The sequence below is a fragment of the Pundamilia nyererei genome, unplaced genomic scaffold, assembly GCF_000239375.1.
Source record: "Pundamilia nyererei isolate P.nyererei 1_Seehausen unplaced genomic scaffold, PunNye1.0 scaffold00027, whole genome shotgun sequence".
NCBI classification, from domain to species: Eukaryota; Metazoa; Chordata; class Actinopteri; order Cichliformes; family Cichlidae; genus Pundamilia; species Pundamilia nyererei.
In genome coordinates this window covers 884,324-900,270 of record NW_005187428.1, presented here as the reverse complement: position 1 = coordinate 900,270, position 15,947 = coordinate 884,324, and the positions used below count along the sequence as shown (strand labels likewise).

The following is a 15,947-nucleotide window of genomic DNA, read 5'->3' as shown; positions in this document are numbered from 1 at the left end:
ATAATTAATTACTTAGATAAATTGGTGAATAACAGATAAAAATGTAATTCACTTGTAAATTGATGTAAATCAACTCACATCTAAAAAGTTAGCATTCATTTTTAAGTCCACATCCACATCATCAATTGACCCGTACTCCCTAGGAGAAAAAAAAGAAGGGAAATTGTGAAAATGTAGTTTAAAAAGGACCATGGATCACTTCTATTAAAAGCCATGAACAAGGAGGGATGTTCAGAAGTTCACCTGACAGAGACAGCAGAGACTGAATACAGAGTCCTGACTGCCTCGATGTCCCTGTCCAGCCAGGGGTGGCGACAGAAGTCAGCGGGATACTGACTCCACAACTCCCCCTATGAAGCATGATGAAAGGAAGTTACACCGTTATAACTCCAGTGTATGAGATGACATGTATTGATATAGTTTAAAGCTGATTATGTGTGATCTGAACAAGCTAGTTATTGTGTATTTTTGCTCTCTAAAGATTTGTTTGAGATTTTAAAAAAAATAAACTAAACATGTTCCTCAGAGTAACATATCATTTGTTGGCTTTGCTTAAATACACACAAACTCACTGCAACAGAAAGATTAAGAAAAAAATTTAAATGAGTCGAGTATGTGAAGAAAAGTGGATTTCAAGAAGTGTGTTTACAATGTAGACAATTTTGTTTGCATTAGTGTGAAATCATTAAAAGGAGAAATCATTGCTCCTGACAAATACTTTTATCAAACTCTTGAATGACCATGCAATGCTTTGTTTGTTTTTAATTATCTTTTATATGCAGCAATATCTTATCCTTGAATGGTTTTAAAAATGCTACAAGGTTGTAATAGGAAGACACTGAAACTGATGTTTACTTGGATTCCACACAGGATCTCGTCTGCATCAGCGTCGTCGTCACTGTGGCGCTCCTCCCACTCCTGGCACTCCTGTTGGGTTGACGGGAAAAGCTGGCAATCAAAAGATCCTCTAATTTACAGAGTTAATTTAAACCTTCTATTAACCCAAACAAAATCAGCTGGCCCTGCTGCTAAGACTTGCGCCTCATTTAAGCCATTTGCTTGATGAAAATGCAAAAACAGAATATATACCACAATGTGATGCAATTTCAGCAAGAAACCAGCAAGAGAGGGCTTCAGCTATTTACTTCTTTTTTGTCAGTTGATCTGTTAACTATGTTTTTAATTGATTTTCTTGTCGGTTACCCACTGCAAAGGCTAGTGCAATCCTCTGCCCTACAAAAGGATAACTCCCTCTACATGTATATAAAAGTGTGGTGGTGGTGGTGGTGGGGGTGGATATCTGGAGCTTGTAGACTCATCGTGTCCTTATATCTTTTTTAGCAACAATCAACAAAGTGTCCATTCCTGTGTGACTGAAACACTATTGGGAAAAACATTTGTGGCTTAATTAGTTCAGTTACTTCTGTGATGTATGAATGAGCAGGTTGCTCTGAGTATCTTGAACTATGTCGAGATAATTGCTGTTTCCCTGGTTTTAGTCTGTGCACGGACATTAAGTGGAAAAGTAAATAAAACAACACATCAACATATTTTGCTCATAAGAGTAGAGCATGTGTTTGCTAATGTTAATGATACAGCTGGTTACGAGGTTACAATCTTACCTTTCCTTCAGGAGAATGTAGCAAGAAAAAAGGATACTCCATTTCTGTTGAAGGCTCTGCTGGCGGTGCCTTCTCTTTTCAATAGCAGGAAGTCCCACATGCCCAGCCTGACTTCTTGGTCACATGACTGACTCCAGACACTGGCAGCCTGATCACTTAGTGCAGTGAGATGAAAGACTGATGTGGATCTGTTCCTATATCTCTTTAAGTATCTTATGTGGCACAGGTAGAAACCTAAAAGCCAGGCGCATTAATCAGTGCCTGGAGTGATGAGAACAAAGCTCCCTCAGAGGGAAGATGGGTAAACAGGTGATGTTTGGCATTTATTAGCCTTGTTTTCTGTCTGCTGTGTCGCAAACTGACCTTAATCTGCAGTTACCCTTGTTAGCAGTCACCCGCTGCTCCACAATCTGGTCAGATTAGACACTTATAGGACTGCATACATCTGTACACACCTTCAATAAACAAGTGCTTTTCTTGGGGTAATCCACTTAGACATGAATGTCTAAGTGTCCCCTGTATATTTACAGGGATGGACACAATAGTAAAATGTCTCATGTCTCAAACAGGAAACTGCCATTTTTGGGGTTTGGAACAGACATGAAACGCAAAAAGGCCGAATAATTTCATTATTTTTATACACCCATTGTTACAGGTAATATATTTCAAATAAATTGGTGACGTAATTAAGTAAATGTGTTTGTAAAGAGTCCACTTTTAAGATTATAACAAATCTGATACAGATTTGGGAAAAGGTCAAAAGCTAGAACTGAACCAAGAGGAATGCTGTCATATCTGGTAAACATTTTACCCACTCGAATAGCTCAGAGAACAAAATCTACTTAGTAAAAAAAATCTATCTACACAATCTACTGACACCATAGACATTAATTTTACATTAAATACAATAGTTACAGTTAACAAACAATAACTGACTGCAGTTTCAAATCATTTTTTTTTTAAAAGAGAAAGATTTTATCTTAGAAGTTTCGTTTGTATGGTTTGTAATCTGTATGACACCATGATCATTTGTGCTAAGTTGCACAGTATGTTGATACTGTGACAGAAAAGTCACAGTTCAGCAGATTGTCCACAAGAGAGAGCTGCTGTTGAGTTGTTGAGAGAGAGAGAGAGAGAGGGGGGGGGGCAGGTTATGGTTTATTCGACATGTTTTGCAGTAAATGTACAAAAGTCAAACTGCAACTTTTTGAAACTTTAAATGTCACTGCTGAGGCTTCTCAGAATTTTATCGATTTATACGTTTTATAGGCATAGATGTAATATTGATGCTATATCAAGTCTTTTGATAATCCTTCCTTTAGCTTTTGCTTTGTAATCCCAGACTTGTTTGACATACAGTAGGTAAAACATGTTTTAGACCACATGCAGAAAAATAAAAAAACCACAAATATTTTTGAAATCTGTCAAACACCTGTTTAAAACAAACAAACAAACAAACAAACAAAAAAATTCACTGAACTGAAATTATGTTTTTATACCCAAATGTGTACCGGCATACCCGACTTCTCGAAGTCAAAAATTTGTCAAGCATAATTTTCGAGAACTACATATCATATTTTCTTTCTGTTCAGGAATACGAGCAAATAACAAAATAATATTGTTTTACTATTTTTCTGCTTTTTAATCAATATATAACAACAATAATTATATTTTAGCAATTTTCCAAATATCAGTTTGTTGAAAGTGCTTGCACATACTGACAGAAACAGAAAAAATGATTTTCATAAATTATTATTATTTTTTATGTTTCTTCCTTTTCTGCGTTAAGCACATTGACTTTTCATGTAATGAAGTGTCCTATATAAATCAAATTGCCATTGTCATTATTGTTAAATCAGGCCTTTCACTGCTCGGTGGTTTAATAAATTTGTTAACCGCTGCACGTAGATTTCAGGACAAAGTAGGGTTTGCAATTAATTTACAATTTTTAAAAAATATCCACATATATTGTTAAAAAATGTGGACAAAATAGTGGAAACAATGTAAAATGGTACAAAACCTACTGCTCTGTGATCTACAATATTACAAAAATGAACACATTTACCCATGTTGTTGTTGTGATGCTGTCTCTGCTTGAATGCAGTAAGATTTAAAAAAGATAAGTAAGAAGAGGGATGGCGTCTTGGATTTCATTGCATCATTGTTTGAGCTTTTAACCCATCTGTAATCTGGAAATCAGCGGCGCATTTCGCTGCTTCTGGCGGCTCCAGATTTATCCACATATAGATGGAAGGTCAGTGAAAGCCAGTTTGGAGCCAGTGCTGTAATCTCAGAGGATTACGCTATTCACACACTGTATGAATATTTATGAGTCATAAATGAGTGTAAAATTTGTATACTTACACCCAGTTTAACAGACTAGAAGAGCCTAAAGGGCGTCATCCTTGTCGAGAAGCCTTTCCTTTCACTTATGTCATTTTCTATAAAAAAAAAAGTGGATGAATTTAAAAATCATCTAAGGTGTTATACATGTGAATTACACATAAACATTTTAAAGAGAGATTAGAAATGACTGGCCTACTGGTTTAATGAAACTCTGGAGAGTGTGAAAATATGTGCTGAATACAACTCCCAACCAGTCGTGGCCAGCTGGATGCCCCTCGCTGATCCTGGTTCTGCTGAAGGTTTCTTTGTCGCCGTTTTGAGTTTCTCTGGTTTGTATTTTTAATTATTTTTGGTTTCATTCTGTATTCTGTTTATATTGTTTTGGTTCAGTTCCTGTTATCGTGTCTTTGGTTAAGGAGAGCTTATTTATATCCATTTATAGTTCCCCTCTTGTCTCAGTGTTTTTCCTCTGTCTCTGTCATGCTGGTGTGTCTTAGGTCTAAGTGTCATCTCCTGTCTTATTTTGATAGTCTCTTGTCTTGTGTGCATTGTATTCAGCTCTTCTTCTTCTTTATGTCTGTCTTTTCTTGCCCCATGTCGTGTTCTCCCTCTTGCTGTGTGCTTTGTGTGTTTTGTGTTTCCTCCTTCCTCTTAGAGCCTTGTTTCCTCTGTGTAGCCTGAGTTATTTTGTATTATGCATTTTGTCATTCTTAGATCAGCAGTAGAGCTGCTTTTGAATTTTCCATTTGTCCTTTTTGAGTCATGTCTGCCACACAGCCATCCCTGACATTCTTCCTGTTAAAAGGGAGGTTTTCCTTCCCACTGTCACTATCAAGTGCTGTTATATGTCATCTGATTGTTGGGGTTTTCTCTGTATTAATGTAGAGTCTTTACCTTACAATATTAAGTACCTGGTGGTGATTGTTGTTGTGATTTGGCACTATACAAATAAAACTGAATTGAGTCAACTCTGGGTCAACTCTGGGTGGGTCTGGTTTTATGGTGTGGAGCGGCATGTTACCACTGCATTACAGCACGTGCATGTTAGATTTTGCATTTCTGTGCTTGCCAAATGAAGGAAGTTGAACTATGACAAGCTGATTATTTTTGACTTAGTAGTCCTTTAAGGTGAAGATGGAAGGAGTAGAGGTAGTGAAAGAGAACTGGAGTCAACTATCTAAAGTAACGGACACTACGAGATGAGTGAAAAAGAGAGTGCAAATAGGGCACAATTGGGTGGAAATGAGTATCAGTGATAATATTTTACAGAAGTATGACAGCAGGAGTGAAATAGGTGGTTTACAGGATGCTATGATGTGTGGTTTGGACACAGTGACACAAACAAAAAGACAGCAGCAGGCTGAGCTAAGGATGTTAGGATTTACATTTGGAATGATCAGAATGGACAGGATCAGGAATGGTTTGAACATGTGCAGAGGAAGGATAGCGGATATATTGGACAAATGAGGTTGAAGACTGAACTGCCATGGATGTAATGAAGCAGGACATGCAGAGGGTGATAGTGGTGGTTGCTGGGGACAGGGTAAGATGGAGGGAGATGATCCACTGCAGCGACACCAGGAAAAAACAACTGAAAGAAGTCTTTCAAATTTAAGGTGGAACTTAGAGATTAAGTAAAAATGAGCCACGAGGAGTTTTTGTAAGAATTGTGTAAGAAGTCAAGAGAGACACTGCTCAGTTAAATTGAAAAGTCAAATATGGATAAAACCTGAAATAATAATGGGAAAAGAATACACAATGCAACAAAACAAAATAAAAAAACTCTTAAATGCATTAGGACTATGAGATATTAAAAGAACAAAGTGTCTGGACAAGGTGATGAGCTACCACATGCTGCCAGGACAGCTTATTGCTTTTACATGTCTCTAGGATGGAAAAGCGTTCTTTCAAAAGGCATTTCCCTATTGGCTGTTTTGATTATTTGCTCTGGCAATGGAAAGGGAGTCTCGACTGGGTTAAGAGCTCTTGAATGTGAAGGCCATAGTATATGACTCACATACTCATTAACCATTTGGTAACCTTTCATGTCCTGGATGGAGCTCATGTGTCAGTGTGGAAGACAGCACTGGCATCAGGGGGGGAAAAGAGATTTTTCTGTGAGTCTTAAATGCAAGTTGGTGGTTCTTAATATGAAGCCACTGGAAAGAAGGGATACATCAAAAGTTTAACTAAGTTGGAAAATAAAGTAAGGGCAATAAATGAGAGTCTGCGGAAGCCAACGTTCTGACTGGTATTAAACGTCAAGTTGAAAAACTGCGTGATATGGTAGGTTTTTGACTCCTGAATTTGGGGGTTGAACCTGATTAAAAACTAAGCATCAAAGAACAGAAAGCATTCAAGTGTGACCTTAGATGATGAGACTACATCTATTTTACAGCACAATAACACACATTACAAAGCAATATCATAAGTATGGACCATCTTCAGATCCCCCCGCCCACCTGGTCCTGGATCACAGATTTCCTCACCAACAGGCCTCAGACAGTGACTATTTCATTCCCGGTGTTCCAGATCTTACATTCGCAGAATCGTCATTTTCTGAATGGTCTTCTCTGTCTGTCAGTTTGACAAGATTAAAGACCTCAGCAAACAAGGTCTCCATCTCCAGTTTGTGCAAATCCATACATGTGTCACTATTATCTTAGTTACACAATTATTTTAGTTACACAAAAAAGAAATAAAAAAAACCCCTCTTCTGTCTGGTCTCGTGCCTCAGTGTCTCTGTAACACAAATAACGAGGCGCCATTTTTCTCATGACACCACCAATCAGCTCAGAGGGATTTATCAGGGTTAAAAATGACAAACGGGATTTAAAAGGAGGGAACATATCAATATTTAAAAAATACAAAAACAAAATAAAACACCGGCCCACTTTAACCCCTGGATTTGGCACATCTCATCTCATCTCTTTTTATATGACATCTCCTGGTGATTAATACATGAACAGGATTGCTTTCCATTTGTTACTGTTTAGGCTCAAATCTACGGTGGCCACCACACAAATCAGTTTGAAGAGTGCAAAAATGTAGGGAGTACAAGTAAAAAGTTGTCAGAAAAAACTAGTCAAGTAAACTGCACATACCTGAAAATTCTACTTAAGTACAGTTACGGAGTATTTGTACTTCCCACCTCTGTTCGGGCCACTCACACACGGACTCTATTTACACCAAGTGTTTACTTTGTACCACTTCCAAGCACTTTGCAACTTGTTCTCTAACGCGTGCCTTTCTATTGTTTTGTATATATTTATCTTGTTTTTGTACATATCCCTTATGACTGCATATATTTCTCCTGGTTCTTATGAGGTAAATTTTCCAGATACGACATCATCGGTATTTTGCACTGAATTTGAGCTGTCTCCGGGCCAAACAGATGATGGTGTCATGTTTGAGGACTCGGCGGAAGCTCTGTGATTAAACTGTGAACTAAACTTGCACCTGTGCTTTAAAGCGTAAACTTTGTATAACTCAAAATCTGGCAAACCTCCGTCTTTTTATCTGAATATTTCCCCCTGAATCTGAAACAACTGTCAAAATAAACATTTAATTCAAGCATCTCTTCACTCACCATTATTGCCCTCACCGCCCTATATCCTATGTCACTCAAAGGAAAGTAGTCCCGGTCAGTTACAGGCATAAAACCGGTCGCTGCGACAGGACTTGTGGCGCTTTGGTCCCTGCAAAGTTCTCTTAGTAGGTGAGTAACAGCAGCAGAGTTTGTGTCTTCGAGATGGAGGAAAGGTTTAAAAGTGTAGAAATGTAGTATATTAGCTGTGTGGAAGATCAGAATCGTTAATGTTGGTTTTGCACATGCAATCCTTTAGATTTATCTGGTAATTATGTATATATGTAGCACGTTACCTGTTAATTAAGCAGCTAAAAACCAAATGTGTTCTTACTGAACTGCACGTTTAAAGAAACCGTAATCTCGCAATAACATTTATTAACGTTCAAATGTATCACCTTTCAGTCAGTGATTTGGGTTAGGAAGTAGCTGTTACACTTATTTATTTTATTTTATTTTTTGCTGGTTTTGCAGACAGCAAAGGGATCAATAAAGACTTTGATTTACTTAAATATTGAGTTAATAAAAATGTCTGTTGCTGTTTGATTATGACGTTGATGTTTCTACAGTCCACAAATAGCCTCAGCTGACTGTTATTTTAGGTGAATACAAAGGGCAGACATATGGTCTCAGCCCACCCACCACAAATCCATGCACTGCCCGACAACACACTTTTATCAAGCATGCTGCACTCCTCCAGGCTAAACAAGTGCAAGCTGAATCATATAAGTTTTACTTGTCTCTATAATGTGGGCTTGTGGACCAGCATTACACTTCAGGCGTGAAACATTATTTTTTTCAGCCTCCTCCTCAAGTTTGTGCGGGTTTTTTTGTGTATGTGAATCAGCTTTAGTCGCTGTCAGAAGTGATCAGCTCCTCTTCTTTAACATACACTCATGCTGGAATGTGGGAGAGTGCAGTCATTCAGCCCCATACTGTTGTCCTTGCTTTTTGTGTCGGCTGTTCTCCAGTTAGCCAAAACTGGACTGTGAGAGGGTTGAAAGTCATCCACAGAGAGGTGGAACATTTAGTTTGTGTTGGCACTCTTCTTTTCCTATTACATATTTTCGGTCTCTTTTTTTGTTTGTACGCTCTTGTTGATTTTTTATTGTCTATATAAATTCTTCTTCAACTTATTGGTTGTAAGTGCAAATTCCATTGTGTCACGAGTAAAAATATTAGATGCCCATGAAAAAAACAGGAGATTTTCTACATAACCTGTGGTTGGTGCCATACACCAGAGTCACCAGGGCCCCGGTCGATTATCTTTCATGTTTCTTTCTCTCTCTCCAAGGTCTCTTCCTGCAGACACAGATCCAGCCATGTCGAAGCCAAAGGATACAGGCTCCTCTATCATCCACACCCAGCAGCTACAAGCTGCTATGGCAGACACCTTTATTGAGCACATGTGCCTGCTGGATATCGACTCTGAGCCGGCTGTGGCTCGCAACACTGGCATCATCTGCACAATTGGTCAGGCGCTTTACCAAGGCCCATTGATTTGTGCTTATTATGTGTACAATCTGATTATTTTCTTCATGTATCTGCATCGAAAAAGAAACACGACCTTGGTGCAAAAATGTGATCATCTTGGGCCCGTGTCTCACTGTGTTCATTAACTGTCTCGATGCAGGACCTGCCACCCGATCTGTGGAGATGGCCAAGGAAATGATCAAGGCTGGGATGAACATTGCAAGAATGAACTTCTCCCATGGCACACATGAAGTGAGTGAAGGGTCAGAAATACTTTCTGCCAACCTCAGTTCCTTATTTGTTTCACATTAAATGTTCTAACCTGCTAAAGCCCTGATTTCACAATCACACACTGTGACGTCACAGATTCCAGTAAAGCCACATGCTTGACAGTACAAACCCAGATCGTCAAGTCAGTTTCTTTGCCCTTTACAAGTGAGTCGGTGAGGATTTACCCTTTACTGCAGCAGCAGTCAGAGTGCCATTACTCCTGTGGCCTGGTGACCATCTGTAATATGATCTTTGAGCCTCCTCTCGCCCCTTTGGCGCTCAGTCTGTCTGGTAGCTTGTGAACCCACTGTATCGTGGCCAGCTCTTCAGCCGACATTACACTGTTGACCCCTTGCCTTTAAAAGTCAAGCCTCTTTCCCTTTTTCACTGTCACCTGAGTGGATGAGCCGTCAAATGTCATCAGCTGTAGCAATGAACACCCACAGTTAATTTTTGGATCTTGAAAGATTAAGTATGTTAAAAAAAAATTCTCTCCAATTTAACTTGACTCAACAGCAGTCAAATAAAAAGACCTCAGTTTTATCTGTACAGCAAAGTGAATGTATGATTTCTTCTGAGGAGGGGAAAATACATTTGACCTCTGTGTTATTGGTGTCACAGTTGCCAGTGCAGCTATAAATAGGAGTCACCCCCCCACAGCAACAGTATGAGGGGAAGGCATGTAGAGAAGCCAGTGACCAAGGACAGTAGTCAGAATTCACATCACTGTTTTTGTTTAAGTGAAAAATACATTCATACCTGTCATGTACCGACGTATGTGGCAGCTGTTTATGTACAGTTCAGCTGAACAATGTCTTCCTTTCAAAATATGTTGCACATATAAATAAATATATAGTTACATAACCAGCACTGAGGCGTCACCTGTTGCTCTACTAACTGAATTTAGCTGTTTTTAAACAAAGGGTTTGAAAAATGTATAAATATCCACCTTTAATATTTTTGTAACGTTTTTAATTTATTTGCTTTTTAACCCTTTAAGACCTACCATAGAACCAAGTCCGCCAGAGCTGACTTTATATTTTTACATGCTGTAATCCCATCTTTGGGAGCATTTCAAGTTGCTATACATCAATACAACTGTTATAGCCCAAATTTTAATAATATGTATGCATTAAGTCCATAGCAACTACATAAATTGCAAAAAAGTGCAATAAACTACAAAAAAAATTTAAAATTGTTTTTGTTTTGTTTTTTTTACATATACTTCTACTTGGAGAAATTTAAGAAGTTTATCCCTCAAAACTTTAAATACAAAAAAGTTGCAAAAAATAGTTTACAACAACAGGAAATTTATTTTGAGTGTTATTTTTGTTTTATTTTTGAGATATATAATTTTTATATACTGCTTTTTATGCAATTTTTGCAAAACTATATGTGGAAGGAAAGCGTGACTTAGGACAAGCTGATGGCATAAGATGTAAGTACAACTCCTCCGGTTTCATATGCAAAAAAAATTATCGCGCTAGCTTACGTGGTTCTGGTTCTACGGGGATTTAAAAATAGTTACGCAAAACCTCCGACCGGCTTTAAAGGGTTAAAACATTGCAAGATCTTTTTAATATAACATCTGTTTTCATGCAGTACCATGCCGAGACCATCAAGAATGTCCGCGACGCAACTGAGAGCTTTGTACCTGGATCTGTTGACTACAGACCAGTGGCCATCGCTCTGGACACCAAGGGACCAGAAATCAGGACTGGACTTATCAAAGGCGTGAGTTCTTGCCAGATTACCGCAGCTCTAATGAGGCCAGTTTGAGCAACTCTCTCCTCAAGTCACTTCTAATTGTTTTCAGAGTGGCACTGCTGAGGTTGAGCTGAAAAAGGGTGAAACCATCAAGATCACGCTCGATGACCAGTACAAAGACAACTGTGATGAGAAAATTCTGTGGCTGGACTACAAAAACATCACTAAGGTTGTGCAGGTTGGAAGCCACATTTATGTTGATGACGGTCTGATTTCCCTCAAGGTTAAAGAAGTCGGTAAGAGCACGAACAATTTGTCCGTCCTCCTTTCGTTCTGCCTCCAGTAGCTGAAATATCTTTTCTGTGCTTCCTTGTAACCGAAGGCAGCAATTACTTGATTTGTGACATTGAGAACGGCGGCACGCTGGGCAGCAAGAAGGGCGTCAACCTGCCCGGAGCTGCTGTTGACCTGCCTGCAGTGTCTGAGAAGGACGTTCAGGACCTGCAGTTTGGCGTGGAACAGGGTGTTGACATGGTCTTCGCCTCTTTCATCCGTAAGGCCGCTGACGTTCATGCTGTCAGGAAAGTGCTGGGTGAGAAGGGCAAGGACATCAAGATCATCAGCAAGCTGGAGAACCATGAGGGCGTGCGCAGGTGGGTGGTGTAGTGTGCAAACGATCACAGCACAAGTCTGTCTTTTTGAACTTTTTTCTTCATCCCCCCTTTTTTTTTTTTTCTTCCTAAAAGATTTGATGAGATCCTTGAAGCTAGTGATGGCATCATGGTGGCCCGTGGAGATCTGGGAATTGAAATCCCAACCGAGAAGGTCTTCATCGCCCAGAAAATGATGACCGGCAAATGCAACAGGATTGGCAAGCCAATCGTCTGTGCCACACAGGTCTGTGATGGGAGCACAGATTAGTGGAGTCCAAATAAGTGCTTTTCTGCAGACATGAAATGATGCAGTCTGTCTCTTTGTTCACATTAAGATGCTTGAAAGCATGACCAAGAAGCCTCGCCCTACTCGCGCTGAGGCCAGTGATGTTGCAAATGCTGTGCTGGATGGCAACGACTGTATCATGCTGAGCGGTGAGACGGCCAAGGGAGACTACCCTCTGGAGGCAGTGCGCACACAGCATTTGGTAAGATGGCTTCAGTGTGAATGTGCTCAGTGTAACCATCTTTAATACCAATATCAAAAGAACACCAGAAGGTTTTTGAATGTCTGATGTGAGAACTCCTCCTGTGAAGTTTGCCGCTGCCGCAGCAGTCACACTCAGTCAAATTGTTGTGTTTTGAGCCTTTGAGGAAGCTTTCATTATAAGTATAAAGTGTGTGGTTTATCTTACATGTGAATCTTGAGCGTTTGCTGCCAAACAGATAGTTTTTCAGCAACAGAAGGTTCACATGATTCAGATTAGACTTGCTCCTTTGTGCGTTCCTTTTATCTGAAGCTACTTGTTTCACTTTTGCACTCGTTATTGTCGTGTCTTGCTTACTAATCGCGAACTGTGTTCCTTGCGTCCAGAAAATTTATGCTCAGAATATGTAACATCGTTTTGTTCACAGGTTCCATGAGGGCATATCAGTAAAGTTTGATGATAATGATCAAGGCCATGAATGTTATCCACGCTCAAATCCAGAGAAATTTAAAAAAGACCGTAAACATAAGCGCTTCTTACAAAAATCAAGTCTGCCATGTCACGTACGTTACGCTTTTTAGAACAGGTATAATTCAGTTCAATTAATTTTTTTTCAATAATACGATGAAAACAGAAAACCCCAACAATCATATGATCCCCTTTGAGCAAGCACTTTGGGGACAATGGGAAGGAAAAACTCAGTTTAGACTCCATGTACCAGCATCATTTCTCAAATGCTACTAATATAAACAAAATCACTAGAATTTTAAGCATAGTTATAAAGATAAAGACCATCTAATGAAAGTTTGGACCTCTGACCTCTTCTTCAAGGTCAAAAAAGGTCAAAGTAACCTGATATTTAGAATCCACATATCTGATTCGCTATATGCGTATATGTTGTAAATAAAAACAATGGCAGTAAGAAACGTAGTTATAAATTGTTCTGCATCGCATTATTATCACTTCGACCTTCAGCTCAATCTGTTGGCCTTTAAGGAAAGGTCAGAGGTCAAAGGTGGCATGACATCTCTGCCATCACATTGGGTTTTACTAACAGCTTGTTTCCCATTTCTTCAACCTTCTTTGCCCATCACTGCTCCTGCACTCCATCTGCTACCAACAGCATCTCCTCTTGTCTTCTGCGTGGTGTGATAGAGCTCAGCTTGCATGTGTCTGCAGTGCACAGCAACGGTCTCTGGACGTCGCAGCCATGGCTGTTGTGTAGCTTGATGTTTCACTTTGCTTTCAGGTATGAGGAACTCCGCACTAAACCTAACTTTGGTCTTTGCTCCCACAGCTCAGACTAGTTGTGTATCTGCAGTCTGACAGCCACTGTAATCTGTTTTCACTTATTCAGATCGCCCGTGAAGCTGAGGCAGCCATGTTCCACAGGCAGGTGTTCGAGGAGCTGCGTCGCCTCACTCATTTGACCCGTGACCCCACAGAGTCCGTCGCTATTGGTGCCGTCGAGGCTTCTTTCAAGTGCTGCGCCAGTGCAATCATTGTGCTAACCAAGACTGGCAGGTGAGACTCCGGGAACATTTCCACCCAGTAAATCTCTGTAAAGCTGAGTCATAATATCCTCCCGGCGCCCACTCTCAGAGAAGAAACTGGGGCATTATAATATTTTTCTATCCTGCTGCCTCCGCTTCTTCTTGAACGCAAGCCCCCAGCTCGTTTGAAGTGTGCCAAGTTTCACTGCAATCACAATCTGTGCTCTGCCCGTGACCTTTTTGAGATCTGAACCCTGACATTTTACAAGTTAATTATAACTCCCTAATCGTTCTTCTCCACTTTAGAGTTCATCCTCCCAGCACATGGCACTCAGCACATACATACAGTCAACTGGGCTGATTTCATAATGATAATCCTATGAAATAACGTGGGCTATACTTAATACTTTTAAATGGTGATTTATATGACGGAACTAAATTATCTCCTGACTTTGCTGTTCAGATCAGCTCTGTGGAGATGTGTAGCATCTTTCAGCTCAGTGTTGGTTGTCTCACACCTTTTTGCTTTGCTCTGCTCTTATTGGTGGGCTCTTTCTGCCACAGTAGGTGTGTTCACAGCATGCTACCTACATAGTGTGAAACAGCAGATAGTTAGCAACAGGCAGGTAAACTAAATAAAGCATTTAGCTGCTAGAAAGCCAAGCATTTTAATCAGCAGTTGAACTAAAAGACGGATTGAGAATAAATATTAGACTTGCACTAATAACACTAATTTAAACTTCAAACGAATTAATATTTTGTTCCCTAACTTCTAAAATAAATAGCCAGCTATTTTATAACTGCTCCAAGTTATGTCAGAGTGCAGTGACTTGTGCCTGTCACCTGCAGGTCTGCTCACATGCTGTCGAGGTACAGGCCCCGTGCCCCCATCATTGCTCTGACCCGCTGCGGTCAGGCCGCCCGCCAGGCTCACCTGTATCGCGGTATCTACCCTGTGCTCTACACCAAGACTGCCAACGACGTCTGGGCTGAGGACGTGGACCTGCGTGTGAACTTTGCTATGGAAGTTGGTGAGTGTCAGAGTTAAGAGGATGTTCTGGTAGCTCAGTAAAGCTGAGCAAGAGATTTTTGCTTGTTAACTTAATCTTTTTTTTCCCTTTTTAAAAAACCTCTTTTTGTAGGCAAGCACCGCAAATTCTTCAAAACTGGAGACATGGCCATTGTTGTGACCGGGTGGCGCCCAGGGTCTGGTTACACCAACACCATGAGGGTTGTGCTGGTGCCTTGAACTTCATCAAAAAATATCACTTACTACTCGTCTGCAGCCCACCTTCCCTCCATATTGAACTTTGTTACTGCTTTCAGAAAGCTCTTCTGTTGATGTCTACAGACTCCATGAATAAATGTCTCATTCACTGTCTAAATCCTGCTGCTGGAGACTAAACTTTTTAGTGGCAACCCTTCTGGTGAACAAAGTGAACAACATTGCTTCTCAGTGCACACTTTAGCCTCATTTCAAGCAATTTTTTTCCTTTGTTCATGGCTAGTGCAAATGTATCATTGTGAAGTGAACTGGTATGACTGGGTTTACATCCATTAAAAGGAACTATGTGATCAACTTTGACTCTTGTAATCACTGTCACTTAGTCAGCAAAATTATAACAAATAAGAAAACATGTTGTCAAATCTGAAAAAGCAGATAAAGTAAAAATAAACTACTAAAAAACACACTTTGGCAAACATTTACTAGCTGTGTTAAACAGAACTGCAATAACAAAACATACTTCCATTTAAACCTCCCACTGTAAACAGGCCACTTCCTGGAAAGCAGTCATCCAAAGGAAAGCACAGGATGGTGTCCTTTGCACTAGAGTGACAAATAACTTGATAAATTGTTTTTAGGATGTGAGCTTTAAAAGTTGACAGTTAAGAACAACAATTTCAAACGTTACCTGTTTTAAATGTGTAATAAGTGAACTACTGTACCTAGTAATGGCAAACACAATAGCAACTACAAAGAAATGTAAATTAATTGCTGTCTTTGTTGCTTCTTCAAATCTTAGTCTGTGCTTATTTATTATTTCTAATGAGACAAGAAAAGTTACATTTAAAAAATAAAATACATGTCAGTTTTTCCACTTTTTAAAGAAATTTGTAAATCCTTAATAAAAAAAATTCAGTAAAAATATATTGTGAATAGTGGGGGGTGGGGGAGAATTAGCTTTTCTCTTAAAACAGTGTTTTAGTATATATGTATATGTGTGTATATGTATATGTGTGTATATATATACACACATATATATGTATATGTGTGTATATATATACACACATGTATATATATATATATA

General features: G+C 39.4%; 2 protein-coding genes across 2 annotated transcripts in view; one reads left to right on the top strand and one right to left on the bottom strand.

Annotated features, from left to right (window-relative positions):
* The window catches only part of LOC102194511 (poly [ADP-ribose] polymerase 6-like), a 7,786-nt gene extending 6,122 nt beyond the window's left edge, over positions 1–1,664 (bottom strand). Inside the window, exons 1-4 of the mRNA XM_013909540.1 lie at positions 1,623–1,664; positions 856–927; positions 244–350; positions 79–139 (exon numbers count right to left, since the gene is read on the bottom strand). Coding sequence (XP_013764994.1) covers positions 79–139; positions 244–350; positions 856–927; positions 1,623–1,664 — 282 coding nt within the window. The remainder of the gene's footprint in view (positions 1–78; positions 140–243; positions 351–855; positions 928–1,622) is intronic.
* A 5,957-nt stretch (positions 1,665–7,621) lies between these two features.
* pkmb (pyruvate kinase M1/2b) lies at positions 7,622–15,217 on the top strand. The gene is made up of 11 exons (XM_005728036.1): positions 7,622–7,686; positions 8,849–9,027; positions 9,188–9,279; positions 10,900–11,031; positions 11,114–11,300; positions 11,387–11,657; positions 11,751–11,901; positions 11,993–12,145; positions 13,503–13,669; positions 14,488–14,669; positions 14,781–15,217. The coding sequence occupies exons 2-11, from the start codon at positions 8,877–8,879 to the stop codon at positions 14,885–14,887; spliced, it is 1,593 nt and encodes a 530-aa protein (XP_005728093.1). The 5' UTR covers positions 7,622–7,686; positions 8,849–8,876; the 3' UTR covers positions 14,888–15,217.
* The last annotated feature ends 730 nt before the right edge of the window (positions 15,218–15,947 follow it).

Bases quoted from the DNA above. Each gene is read 5' to 3' on its own strand.
- pkmb (XM_005728036.1), top strand. From the start codon at position 8,877: ATGTCGAAGCCAAAGGATACAGGCTCCTCTATCATCCACACCCAGCAG. The intron at 9,028-9,187 runs GTCAGGCGCTTT...GTCTCGATGCAG, and splicing joins TGGCATCATCTGCACAATTG to GACCTGCCACCCGATCTGTG. The intron at 12,146-13,502 runs GTAAGATGGCTT...TCACTTATTCAG, and splicing joins CAGTGCGCACACAGCATTTG to ATCGCCCGTGAAGCTGAGGC.